Source organism: Haplochromis burtoni, unplaced genomic scaffold (assembly GCF_018398535.1).
Source record: "Haplochromis burtoni strain Fernald_Lab_line unplaced genomic scaffold, NCSU_Asbu1 Contig_17, whole genome shotgun sequence".
In the NCBI taxonomy this organism is placed as follows: Eukaryota; Metazoa; Chordata; class Actinopteri; order Cichliformes; family Cichlidae; genus Haplochromis; species Haplochromis burtoni.
The window spans coordinates 674164-687671 of NW_024582378.1; the positions used below are offsets into that span (position 1 = coordinate 674164).

The 13508-nt window shown below is 42.3% G+C and overlaps 1 protein-coding gene across 4 annotated transcripts in view; it reads right to left on the minus strand.

Moving 5' to 3' along the window:
- klf8 (Kruppel-like factor 8) overlaps positions 1-13508 on the minus strand; it is an 87239-nt gene that overhangs the window by 13461 nt on the left and 60270 nt on the right. For 3 of the 4 annotated variants that reach the window (XM_005915997.3, XM_005915996.2, XM_042218285.1), the window contains 2 exons: positions 3889-4140; positions 3572-3806 (listed from right to left, as the gene is read on the minus strand). In XM_005915997.3, the coding sequence (XP_005916059.1) occupies positions 3572-3806; positions 3889-4140 (487 nt within the window). The remainder of the gene's footprint in view (positions 1-3571; positions 3807-3888; positions 4141-13508) is intronic. The other variant, XM_005915998.3, reaches the window with a different exon arrangement.

Here is a 13508-nt window from a genome sequence, read left to right on the forward strand (position 1 = left end):
TTGGCAAATGAATTTAGCTCAAAATAGGAATAAAGGCAGATGTAGAGAGAGTCAATATCAGAACCAAAACAACTATCACGGTTACCTTCAATAGCAGTAAGCATACATATGACAGCCCTCAGGCTGGAATTTCAAATATAGATACATCCTGAGTTTCTGAAGTTTGCTGTGTGCAGCATCAAAAACTCCCCACGAAGACACCAAACAGGACGTAAAAATCAACAAAGCTAGACACATAAATACAAAACAACAAAACTACATCTTTTAACCAGAGGAGGATGACTGGTTACTATTGAGCATCAAGCAAAAAACATAAGAAAACTTCAGAAAAACATTCATTGAACTTTAACTTTTTTACTCTCCGCTTCTGCCCTCCAGCCCTGTGATCCCCATCCACTACACAACAGCTTTCTGTGCGAGCAAGTAAACAATGCGTGTCTTAGCAGAGCGACAGTAAGATACGTGTTTGATGGATGCTGTGACGAGAGCATAGAGTCTACAGGCAAAGCTTACAAAGCGTGGACTCTGAGAGGTGTGTCGGCTCATTTATGCTTTTATAATAATCACCCGACTGACTGCGTGTGTTTGGACTGTGAAAGGAAGCCAGAGCACTCGCAGAGAACCCAAGCCCATCAGATCGGATTCAAACCCAGGACCTTCTTGCTATCCGTCAACAGTGCTAACCACTCTGACACCGAGCCACAATACTGCCCTAAATTAGTATTATGTTCATAAAGAAAACTATTTCCCGTCTACTGTGCAATAATATTGTGCAAGTCAGCACAATGTGACCTGTAATTATGTAACATACTGTATGTACGGAGGACCAAAGCTGCCGAAATCAATATTAAACAAAAACAATAACTGTTCAATATATTAAATAAAAATTTAAATGATTAAAAACAATGTAACATATAATGGTAAGTACTGATTTGTTTATTAAAAGTAACCTAAGTTGTTGTGTAGAATTCATTTTTTTGTACACATTTTTTTATGTCATATCATCATTTATTCGTATTTTCTGAATCCATTTGAACACAGTGTAGCTTTAGTTACCCTCACACTTCATTTGTTTACAGTATACTTCAGTTTATTGTACTATGTTTCATTTCCTCCTGACTTGTGTCTATCTGTACTTTCTTTCTCGTTCCTCTACGAGTTTGCACTTCAGAACCCAAACGAGCGAGCAGCCATTCGGCGTGCCTCGTGTTTAACTTTCTGCCTGTTGCTTGACTGACGCCGCAAATAACAAACAAAGTAGTTGCCTTCAGTCATGAAACTGCTGCTGTTGCAGACGCGAGGTGCTTCGTGCAAACAAAAACAAACACAGAGATTAGAACAAATATAAATAAATAAATGCTGATTAAACGCTAATTAAAAAATAAACATCAATCTTATCTTTTAACATTGCTAGAGCATTTACGGTCATATTACTTAATGTATTGGGTATTTTGTATTTTCTAAAAGGGGTTTGAGACAAACTGGGAAAAGGTCAAAAACGTTAATCAAAACACAAACACACAACAGCTCCTGGCATGGATGAGTAACAGTCTGAGAGCATCTTCAGGCCAGTCTGTGTGCTGCAGACTCTTCTGAGATTCACCGCCTGCCTCGTTTACATTCCTCAGTCCAGACTGTGTTGTTGTGAATCAGAGTCCAGGTGAACTCTGCCGACTTTGCCCAGGGACTCGACTGCAGTTAAAGGGGCGGAGGTCTATTTTGCCTGCTTGCCTGGGCAAATGTCGAGCGTCCGGTCGTGTGGACACAGGGATTGACAGACATTTGCTGTTGTTTAGTGAAAACCGACAGGAACACTTGGGAGGTTAAGACACTGCTGACTAATAAGAGTCCAGACAAATGCTAAGTAGTCAGCTTGTACATGACTATTTTAGCACACGTGGGGCATTCTTGGCTTTTTACATTACAGAATATGAGAAAATCAGCTGCTCAGAGGCTCACTGAAAAATTTTAGCCACTTTTCTGCAACATATGTAACAATTCTCTCTGCAGTTTTCCACATTTAGACGACGCCATCAATCATCTGGCACATATGGAGAATTTCCAGAATGACAAAGATAGACAGGCAGACAGAAGGCAAATCAAACATATCACCAACCACAAACAGACACCAGCTCCTTTGGGAGAAACGCTGTGTTCCACGGAGACTGAGATCCCCCCCCCACCTCCATAAATGACAGTTTAAGCAGCGGTGACAGAACCATGCAACGCCAGGCGTGACAGTCAAAAGAGGAAGACTGACATTAAAGAGGAGAGGTCTACCGCTCATCTCAAATTACAAGTATTTTCATTACAGATATTGCGACATATTAAATAAACATTCGCGGTGCCACGTTCCTTCTTAACATCCTGTTTCAACATGGCACATTAAAGAAAGAAAGAGGTTCTAAAATGCTCTGTCACTGCAAAGTAAAACATCTTCCTACCTCCATTTAAATGCATGATTTAGTCTGCTTCTCATAACAGCCAAAATGCAAAACTACAAGCATTAATAACAGAATTATTGCAGTTTTTGCAGTTTTCAAATTTCCTTTCACTTACTTGGTGAAGGGCTGATAAAAAAATAGGTATGATCCTTATCTTAGTGGAGGGAGGTGGAGGGATGTAAATCAAGATGGCAAGTCAACATGGTGGCTCTACAAAGCAGTGCCTGCTCCTTTGTATTCTTAAAGGTTTAATTCTAAGTTTCTGAGACTGCACCTTTAAATAATATCCTGGATTCAGAGGTTATTTGTGTGGTTTCATGTAAGAACTCAACCTTTGCTTCATGACTGTACAACTCCTTAAAAAACAAACACAAAAAAACCAACATAAAACTCTTAGATCCAGTAGAATCCATTGGCCAATATTTAGCACGGTGCTAAATTTGAGTATGCAAAGCCAAGTTTTATTTTAATGTTAAGAAAGGTGATGTCATGTTTCTTTTGCAAGAGCAAGAAAACAAAATCTCCAAGATTGCACCAAACCTGTGTTAGATCAACACGGGCTATGCAGGCTGGTTATTGCCTCATGTTGAACTACATCACTGGCTCCTGACTGGTTAGACCAACCAGTCTATCCAACCCAAGAACAGTGAATATGGGGTTAAAAAAAGAAGCCTAACCAAAAACTGCAGTTCCTCTAATGTCCCCTTGAGCCTGCCTCCGAAACGGAGTGAACTCCCCTCGACTCCAGCCTATAGGTTCAAGTTTGGTTTCTATTCCTCATCCAGCTGCACTTTCGAATGTATATATTGTTTTAAGGCACGACGTTTAATGCAGTGGAAATGCATGTTGCAGTGATTGCAGATGCACCTTGCTAACTAAGCCAAACGACAAGTGCAAACATTAGCAAACCCTGTCAGCTGACATTATCACACAGAGCTATCAATGAGCGAACTCATGTTGACTGATATACTGTATTCATAAACCCTGTGATCTTATTTATTACAAAGTCTGGATATTTAGGCAACTGAAGACTGAAAGTGGTCTATATGAAACAGACAATTGTTGCTGAAAGCAGAAGCTATACTGCACTGGTGTTGCCCCCTTGGAGCTTATGACTGTACACTCACCAGATCCTTCGGAGCGCCCATCACTGCCTATCAGCGGCACCGTAATGGCTGCTGTGGCAACACCGTCAGTAGGCATGGTGGTGTAGACAACAGGCAGCGACTGCACCACCACAGGGATGGTCTGCAGCTGACCCACCTTGCTGGGCATGGTCACTGAGGGGATTGTATGGATAACGTGGAGAATCTGCTGGCCTCCAGCGCCCTGCGTGGCTAAGATGGATCCTGGAGAGAGGACCTGGAGAGAAAAGAAGCGATGAAAATGAATGGTTGTAACTCTACCGCGCCTTACACTTCTAAAGGTAGGAGTTTATAGTTACCATGGAGCCTATCGATTGCACCGCAGAGGGGACAGGTGTGGCTGACAGGCTGGGCTGGGTCACAGCGCTGCTGGGAGCTGGGTTGACTGTGGTGCTCGTTGTCGAAGCGGAGCGAGGTTTGTTGAGCGAAAGGTCAACGGGCTCAGTCTGGTCCTCAGTGGGGCTCGGATGAGGCGAGGAGGGCTCTGTCTTGCACTCCTTCTTCACCTTCAGGTCTTTCGGCTGTGAGCCGTCATCACCTATATCTGCCTGCTAGAGAGAACACGGTGGACAAGAAGATATAAGAAAAGGTTAGAAAGAAAAGGACAAAGCGATAACTCAGCTTCAGCAAACTAAAGTTGACTGGTTTTATTCCAGATTTTACTCTAAACCTGGCAACTTATATCCTCAACATAATTAGATTTTTATTCTCAAAGGAGAGCGATCTGATATATTAATTAGAAGCAGTAATCATAGTTATGTGTAGCATGCCAAAAAAGAAAAATGCTAATGCATGCTGGTTTATTGTTTAAAAAGTCAGCAGGAGCCAAACAACCCACAGTAATGAACACAACAGCAGAGGAAACAGTAGTTAAACAGGGACCTAATATTACACACTGATACAATGGTAGATGCTCATTTTTACTGTTGTTTGGGGCAAAAATCAAAAACAAGTAGCTTAAGAGCCTGAAAGAGAGAACTGAGGCAGTGGCTACATCAAGGCCCATCAAGCTGTAAGATTACTGGAGATTATTCTGAATCGAATCATGCAAAGCTACTCTACTAGAGTCCATGCAAATACAGCGCTGGTTATGAATACAACAGGTGACCTTGAATCTTTGTATCTCTCTCTGCTTTGCAGTCACTCTGTGTGTTACATGGTCATGGCAAAGAACACCATTAATGCATATATTTGTGAGCAGATAAGGTGTAAAATACTGGGCAGGATGGAAGAGAAACACTGCTGGTTGTCATCAGGACCATCATCCAATGTGCAAATAACAAATAACTCAAATAATAAATGCTATCAATTTTTGTGTAAAACATTCAACAAATTTCACCAGGAAAAACCAAAGTGTGCACTTTCATCAATATTCACAAGAGTAGAACAATTCATTCTCCGATTCAAACGCAATGCCAGGATCATATTAGGAAATATGATGGTATACTTTTATCACAGGCTTGATACATAACGAATGATGCTGAGACTCGTGGGTACTGTAGTAGTCAGACGTGTCAGCCATAGGAGAAGAATTTAAAATATAATTAAAAGAAAATTATGGAATGAGAGATGCTTCTGCAACCTCCTCAACCCTTTGGGCATACATCTTTCATGGCCTGACCTCATTCTTCAGTGAATGAAGACAGACAGCGATTGGTTAAGGTTTGCTTTGAAGAAATGCTTCATGCAAAGGAAAATGCTTTCTTATAACAGGCATTGTGGTTTTTCATATTGTCCCTTTGCATCTACAGCAAGCCAGGACTCGGCTGCCATGCAGCTCGAAAGCACAGGGAACAATGGCTGCAGTGTGGTACACTGGGTGGGGGGGCGGAGGAGAAAGTGAGGGAGACAGAAGAGAGTGAAGGGCTGCATGGGTACAGAGAGAGACTGGTACTGTGTGAGAGGGAGAGAGTTAAAAAAAAAAAAAAAAAGAAAGACACAGGAAGAGTGAAAGAGACACGGGAGAACTGGAGCGAGAGGGAGCAGCAGCGAGCCTCCAGTCCGGGAGTTGGCCTCCGTCCAGTTCAGCTGAGCACGGTTTGGCTCTGGGTGAGGAGGAGAGGGTGGAGACTCTGCTACGCCCTTTTATCGGGTCACACAGTTCAGCTGGAGGCTGTGGCAGTGGCATCGGCACAAATATAAGTGGTAAACAACTTTCCCCTGTCGGTGAGCGTCATGTCCAAATAGCCAGAGTTACAACAGAGCAAACCTGTTGTTCTGCTTTTTCCCCCTTTTCACAGCATTACAGGACACGTGAAGATTTAAAATAGATTAGCGTCTTGATTTTTGTTTGTAGATACGATTTGCAATGGTTAATCCATATCAATGCTCACCTTCTACACTGTGGTCTAATGCAGTGGGCTTGAACAAGCAAAAAAAACAAAACAAAGTAATGAGCGAGGAAAGGAAAGGAAAGGAAAGGAAAGGAAAGGAAAGGAAAGGAAAGGAAAGGAAAGGAAAGGAAAGGAACGGAACATGCCGCACCTGCGTGAAACTCGGCTTAGGTGAGGAGGGATTTAAGGAGCACTTTATAGGCAAATAGGAAAAAGAAAGGAGAGAGAAGATGAGAAGGTAGGACAAAAAAAAAGAGAGGAGATGGGCGAAGGGAAGCTGGGCTGTAACGTGATTATACTGAGACGGTCTTTAAAAAAAAGGGAAAAAAACTGAAAAGAAAATGAAGTGTGAAAGAAGTGAGGGAGTGGGTGAGGCACAGAACGAGACAGGAGAAAGAGAGAGAAAGAGAGTGGGTGGGAAAGGCCAAGCGTTGCCATGGAAACTGGGAGCCATCAGCTGACTCCATGTTTTTCCACTCGTTCCCCACCCACCACCAACTCCCTTCCATTTCCCTCCCGGTCCACTCGTCTTTCCATTGCTTCAGCCCCGCCTCTCCTCACTCCTTTCTTTTCGCTCTCTCTATCACGACCACACCCCTTTCACCTTTCTCTCTCTCTGTCTGTCACATCCCTCCTCTCCTTCCAGCATCTCTCGCTCTTTACATCAACCACACCCTTGTTTTTCTTCACCACCTCACCCTTTCATCCCTCACTGGCTTCATTTCTACCCACTCGCTCTTTTTTTTTTTCCTCCTTCTTCTTCTTTTCGATTTTCCTCTCCCCTCCACTTTTCCTCTTTTCACAGCTGCTCAGATTAAACCCACAACTCTGTGCAAAATCCTCAAAAGAAGAGACTGAAAGGCTGAAGTCCAATATAAAAAAAAGAGACAGAAAAAGAAAATAAAACCCCCTCCGGATGCCCGCGAGCTCTGATCTCAGAGGAAGGGAGATGGAAGGGAAGAAAGAGGGGCCAAAAAGGAAGAAACACTTTCTATGAAGACAGAGTGATTAGCTTAAGAGCGAGGATGTAAAAGAGCTCTTTCCTCACAATTTAATATCCCGCTCTGCGTCAAAGCGGTGGCTTTGTTTCCCCCAATAAATGTCCTTGATTAAATGTGTAAACTATTCTCCTATTTAAAAGTTTTTAAGCCACACTTTGCCATCGGCTTTGGTTTAAGCTCTTGGTGTTTTTACTATAAAAGTTAAAAATGATCTTTCAATCCTCGGGTCAGAAACTGATATTCAGTTGCAGAGAATGCATGTTATCGATAATAACACAGCCAGGTTTCATAATACAGCATCAGAATATTATAGTATGGCTCAATCACCCAGTAGTATTTTCAAATACCATTGATGTTTGCAAAAAGTGAAGATTAGCTGATAGACTTTTAAAAACAGAAAATCTGAAGGACATCATTTCTGCAAGTCAGGATTTCAGGACAGTTTTTCTGAAATGTCTGAAGCTCGACCTTTTTTTTTTTTTTTTTTTTTTAAGGGAATGAACAGCAGAAACAGTTTGTGTTTGGACACTGGCACAATTTGAGCTCCGTATGCCACCACAAAAAATGTGTAAAGTATCAATTAAGCTGAAACTGAACACCTCACTTTCAGTTTAAATTCAAAAACACGATCGAAATAAAATGTTAATGTTTATAAGTGAGTGCAGGAAATGCCCTTCTGCCTGGAGTCTTCCTTTCCTCCCTCAGTAATGCTCCACTGGACTGAGATCGGGAGATTTACTAAGAATCATCTTCCTTCATAAACTTTCGGGCTGCTAAAATCTATTGCGATGGCTGCAAAATTACAAACACCGTGCGACTGTCCGAATATTTCCAGCATGAATTGCATGTAAATATGAATAAATGATGGCTTAAAGAATCTAGGCAGCTTCCTCTAGATCTCTGCACGAGGTCGTTAAAATGACACGATGGCAACAATCTGCCACACAAAGCTGCAAGCCTTTAAAAAGTGAACCCAACATGTCAGAATGATACACGGAAAAACCTTTACTGTTGCAGTGGAGCTCCGTCCCCGTCCCCACACACACACACACACACCCTACACTTGTCAGTTCATCTGCTCCATCATAAAATGGGTCACACAGTGTTCACCGTGCAATTAATTCATGTGATCTCTAACTTGAATGAAAGTGGGGAGCAGCTGTAGTGGTGAGGAAGCCCGGCAGAGACAATAAGATGTAAAATGTCCAGAGGACTTTAATCCCGGCTTCATACAGATCAAATAATGAGCGATTTGCAGCTGCAATGCAGCTCGGCTATAAGTAACCTCATGTGTTCAGAGAGGACACTGCGTGGCGATATTTTGGAGTACACAAGCAGGGAATTCTTTACCAACTCGATCAAATGAAAAGCACACTTTCTGGCTGTCTAACAAAGCATTAACAGGTGACGCTAAACATGAGAGGTAGACTCCTGACAGGCTGATCATGCTCGACTGTCAGCAGCCACATAATTTATTGATGTCAAGTTACATGACAAGTGGGGTAAACTGTGACAGCCCTCTATAACAAAGTCGCACAAAGTCGCACTAAGAAACTGCCTTTGATACAGAGAGCGCATCCTTGCTCAAAGTCACTGTTTTTGCTCCAATTTTATAATCTGGAGAGTTTTTAAGTCGTTTGTAAGTAGTATCAAATATTGGTATCAGCTATCTTGTTGATTGATGTCAGCTTATGAGAAAGTAATAACTCCGTATTTAGTGGTTGATATTCGTCGGTTATGTTAGGTGCTTGTTAAAGGTTGAATGTTGCCAACAGCTGACGTTAAAACTTGTTTTTTAAACTAAAGCCATCTCACCTGACAGAAAGAGGGGAAATAACTAAAACCCAATAAACAAAAGAATATGGACTGGTATCAGCACCAACTGTCAGGCTAAATATCACTTTATAACATAGACTGTATAAAAAGGATGTCTGAATAGTAAAGTTACCTTGGCCAGCAGTGTGAAACTAAGTGCAGAAGAAAGCCCATCTATAAAACTGTCTACAAGAAAATGGCCCTCGGGTCGCTGATCTGTGGCCTCAGTAAACACGTTCCTGATGAGTTTATGGTCATTAGTTTTAGTTTCAAGTCATATTTATTACAACACAATGTTCCTTTTTGAATTACGGTCCCCATTAGAGTCAAAAAGGACGATAAAGACGCCGTTTGCTTTACAGCAGGCCCACTTTGTGATTTACAAGCGCTACCACATTGGAGTCAGAGCCCCTTGGTTTTTCAGTCAAATCCACCCATCTTTTTTATACAGTTTATGCTTTAAACACTAGTATCAATATCAGCTTACAAAGACTTTAAGTTCCTGGGTTGTTGTGGAAAATGTTATTTTCCAAATGGTGAAAAAGGAGACCGATAGTGACTTTGTAACACTACCCGTGCTGCACCTGCGCTGGTCATCGGTGGGGAACACGATCTGCTGTGGTGAAAAGAAAACAACAGAACACACAGAGCACACACAGAGGGAAAGAAACAACAAAGCTAGCTCCTCTGAGGCCTCTAAGTCTGATGTTTAAATGTTGTCTTTTTTCTAACAGGAAGAAATCAATAGGTCCCGAGGCGAGACAGACACACGGTGACTGCTTATATACGAGCGGAAAGAACGGAGGACGGAGATGGAAATGGAGGAAAACAGAAGGAGCGAGCAGAAATTAAGTAAGAGGCATATCTGCCGTGGATTCGTTGTGATTTCCAGTGCCTGTGTGTACAGAATTTATATGTTTAGGCACTTGCAGACAGCCATTTCCATTTGTGTGTGTTTGCACACTTGAGTATATGAAGTGTGAAGTCAGATATGGACATGGAGAGAATAAACAACAGCTGGGGAAGACATTAACCACAGGCACAGCTTTGCAGCTCCACCCCTTAAATCCTTACCCACCCAGTGCAACACCAAGTGCCCCCACCCTGGATTAAAGCACACTCCCTTCTGCTTCTCTCTCTCTGCTTCACCCACCTGTTAGCAGGCTGATACTAGCACAGCTCAGTCTTAGCCACAGTCAGTGTTGACTCTCAGTCTAATGTTACCTATTAGGAGTTGCCAGTGTTGATATCCTGGGTGCTTAGTAACTTGGTCACCTCATACACCTACACAGGACAGCCTGCCTATAAAGCTCGCAGCACAGGTGTGCATAAATGTGCACAGCAAGAAAAATCCAACTTCAGACACGCTCACAGTGTAAACCATGACATCTCGCAGCTTTTTGGTTAAGTCATAAAAGGAAATGTGTGAAGGTGATCAGAGAAACCCAATTAAAAGCCACAATAACTAATTATGCATCTGTTGCAAACAGCATTTGTCTCATAATTAATGCTGCTATTGTACGTGATTTTGCCATGTGTAGGCATAATAAGCTGGTCTATCTGCTACAGCTGTTGTAAATAAAGCCTCAGAAGTATCATTAGCATTCGACTAGCTTTCCAATTAGCAGGTGCTTCAGTACAAAGATTCAGGTTCATCAAGTCGTATGTCAAGCCACAGAAAATGTTAAGCTTGCATCTCTGATTGAAAACAATCAGACATGAAGGAAAGGTATACTACACAATACTGCGGCATATTAAACCGATCTATTCATAAGAATGTGCAGAATCTGCTGTTTGTAGACTAAATTATTTAGGCGTCAGTCACACAGGCTTACAGACCTGTTGGCTACCACTTGACAACCACCAGCTGCAAGGGAAATTCTCCAACCAGTTGAGAGTGTTTGCTGGCAGTCACTGTGCTAAAGCTTCACTCAGGCAGGCCTACAGACCGGTCAGTAGCTCCTTGACTGCTACTGAAAGGTGTGTATTCCACAACTGGTTGGCAACTGGTTGCTGGCAGTTGCTAGTGTGAAAAGTGGCTGCAAAGCGGTAGAGTCCAGCACTAAAAACCTGGTGATTGCAGTAGTTGCTATGACTGCAATGGGTAGTTTCCCGTAGTTTGCCCGGAAGATGCCGACTTCTGCAAACACTTTGAAATGAAGTAAATGAAGTAAATGGTGTTTGCAGACTGGTTGGCGTCTTCCATGCAAACTGCAGGCATCTGCAGCAATGACAGTATTGACACAGCATCCTCTTTGCAATCAATTTCACCTGATGATGGCCACCAGCAACTTCCAATAAGTTGGGGAATGCGTATTTTTCTCTAATGACAAGAGGTAGCCAGGGTCGTTGTCAACCAGTCTAGGCCTGTGAGAATGAGGCTTTATGTAGAGCAGAAGAGAGACTTCAATGCAGTCTTAACTTTTAAGTTATTGTCTAACATTGATAAAGCTTTTTAAAATTTGATCTGCATTCATAATCTCTGATTTAAGAAAGTCTTGAACCAGAAATCCATTATATGCTACCGAGAGGCTCAGAAATATTAGCTGTTGTCCACAGAGGATAAGTTCTCGACCAGACAGCTCATTCAGAACAAAATATAAGGTGAAGAATATCTCTTTTACCCATATATTGTCATTTCTGGATGTTCATAATAAACTTGTTTCCATTATTTTTGAGTCTTTCATATGAATTAATAAACCGTTCCTCTGAAAACCGCTTTAGTGGAAAGCAGCTAAAAGCGTTCAGTGGCTGTAGCTCTGAAGCAAATGCACGTGCTGCTATCACGGTGCATACCTTTGCTTTCACTTCCAAAGAAGTGTTTACATAACTGGACTTGTTCGAAACCTGTCTGATTGTGCAGGAACGCCCAAAAATGTCTTTCTAGCAACCTTTCCCTGCGTCTTTACAATAACAGCAGAGACTTTCATCATATGCAGACAGTTTTTTTAAGCCTTTACCAATAATCCGTCTTTACAATTCACTTTATTTTTCCAAGTTTCCAACAAGGTTCCCTGTAACTGCAAGAATGTGCCTGAACCAGGTGTGCAAGACACGTTACAGAGATATAAAACCTGACCAGTTCAGCAGAGTCTGACAGAGTTCACGGCCTGTCTCTCCTGACGGCTCGCTATCACTGATAGCTCTACAGCGTTTTTCTTTTAAAGTCGGTAAAGAAAGCATGCAATATTTTTATGTTACGATCAATATGTTGCAATCGCTACAAACAGAACATTATTACTGAAAATCATTTTGAGCAGGTGCAGCTCAGGAGGTTGGTGGTTCGATCCCTGGCTGTTTAAAAGTATCATTGTGAGACAGACTCAGCTGAGGGTGGGAAAACATAAATTTTCCTGCTTATTTTACTCAAGAATCCAAAACCGAGTCAAGTCCACAACCCATCCAACACTTCTACAACATCACTTTCACAAACGGAAAATCTCAAACATTTTTTGCCTCTCTTGTTTCACCCGTGGCACCTCGGCTTAACTCTGGGAAACAGTCTGTTTTTACTGGAAACAGGTGAATATATTTTGCCCTGCTGACACCGCTTTTTACCCCCCTGCGCCCCCTCACCAGTTTAAATAACATCTAAGTTTGATGTGAAAATATGCGCATCTACAAGCATATTAAAACAATTATCATGTCTCACCCTTCTCTCTGACAGCCCCCCCCCTTGTCTTCCGGCGCGGCCGTTCAGAGCAGCGATCAACACTTTCAGCTTTAGACAACCCGCCATGCAAACTATGCCTACGTGAAGCATAACCTACCCTGAAGGCTTGTCACCTAAAGAAGAAGCACGACAAGTTGACAGCAGCGAGATGAGAAACAAGCAGCTTGACCCAGGGCAAGAAGCCCACTATTAATTATACAGGCACTTGCACGCGACAGCCACCTGACACGTCAAAAATTACTTCTACATGTCCACAAGATGTCATTAATTACACCAGCACAAGGGGGGATGCTGTTGAACTAGTGCTAATGACGACAGAGTAATTTAAGAAATCAGCGCCGCCTGCATTACTGAAACGATGTCATTACCTCATCAAGCGTCGCCTTTAGTTTTGGACGTCTGCTGGCTACTCTTTAATCCCAGAGGCACATGCAAAGTATTAAGTTATGTGTGAGAGGCTGCTTGGAACAACTTGGGCAAAATTAAACGTTGTGCATGTCGCCCTGATCGAGGCTGCTTACCAGCGACCTGAAGTTGGTGCATGCGTTTCATGTCAAACACATAATTTAAAGACTCGGCTCAAGCTGGAGAGGGTACTCTTGATACAAAAATGCTACACAGTGTTAAAGATGCCGTAGCCCATTTCAACTATAGTAACTGTCAGGTTCACACCTTCCTTCTTGGACTCTACTATTCATTATCCAGGGACTTCTTGCACCAGTGGATCCGTGCATGGTGTCTGACACGAGCTCCGCTCACTTTAAGCCAGCTTGCTTCTAATTAGCTGAGCGGCACAAACAGAAGGTTTGAACAGCAGCTGGTTGGAGTTGCTATGGTGTTCACATGGGCAGAGGCTGGCAGTGGGCAGGCTCAGAGTTAAACTTATCTGAACTTTAAAGTTAAAACTGGTCACAACTCGTTTCCTTAATGGTGGGTTTTAACACCTGAGGATAAATCAAAGACGTGGATTGCCGACCATACGAATGATTTCCGGGTTTAACTTGTGATGCAAACCCACCCATATGGAAAAGAAATAGTAAAAACCTATATGATTTACTCATGAAAATGGCCACTTTCTCATTACTTTCATATATTGT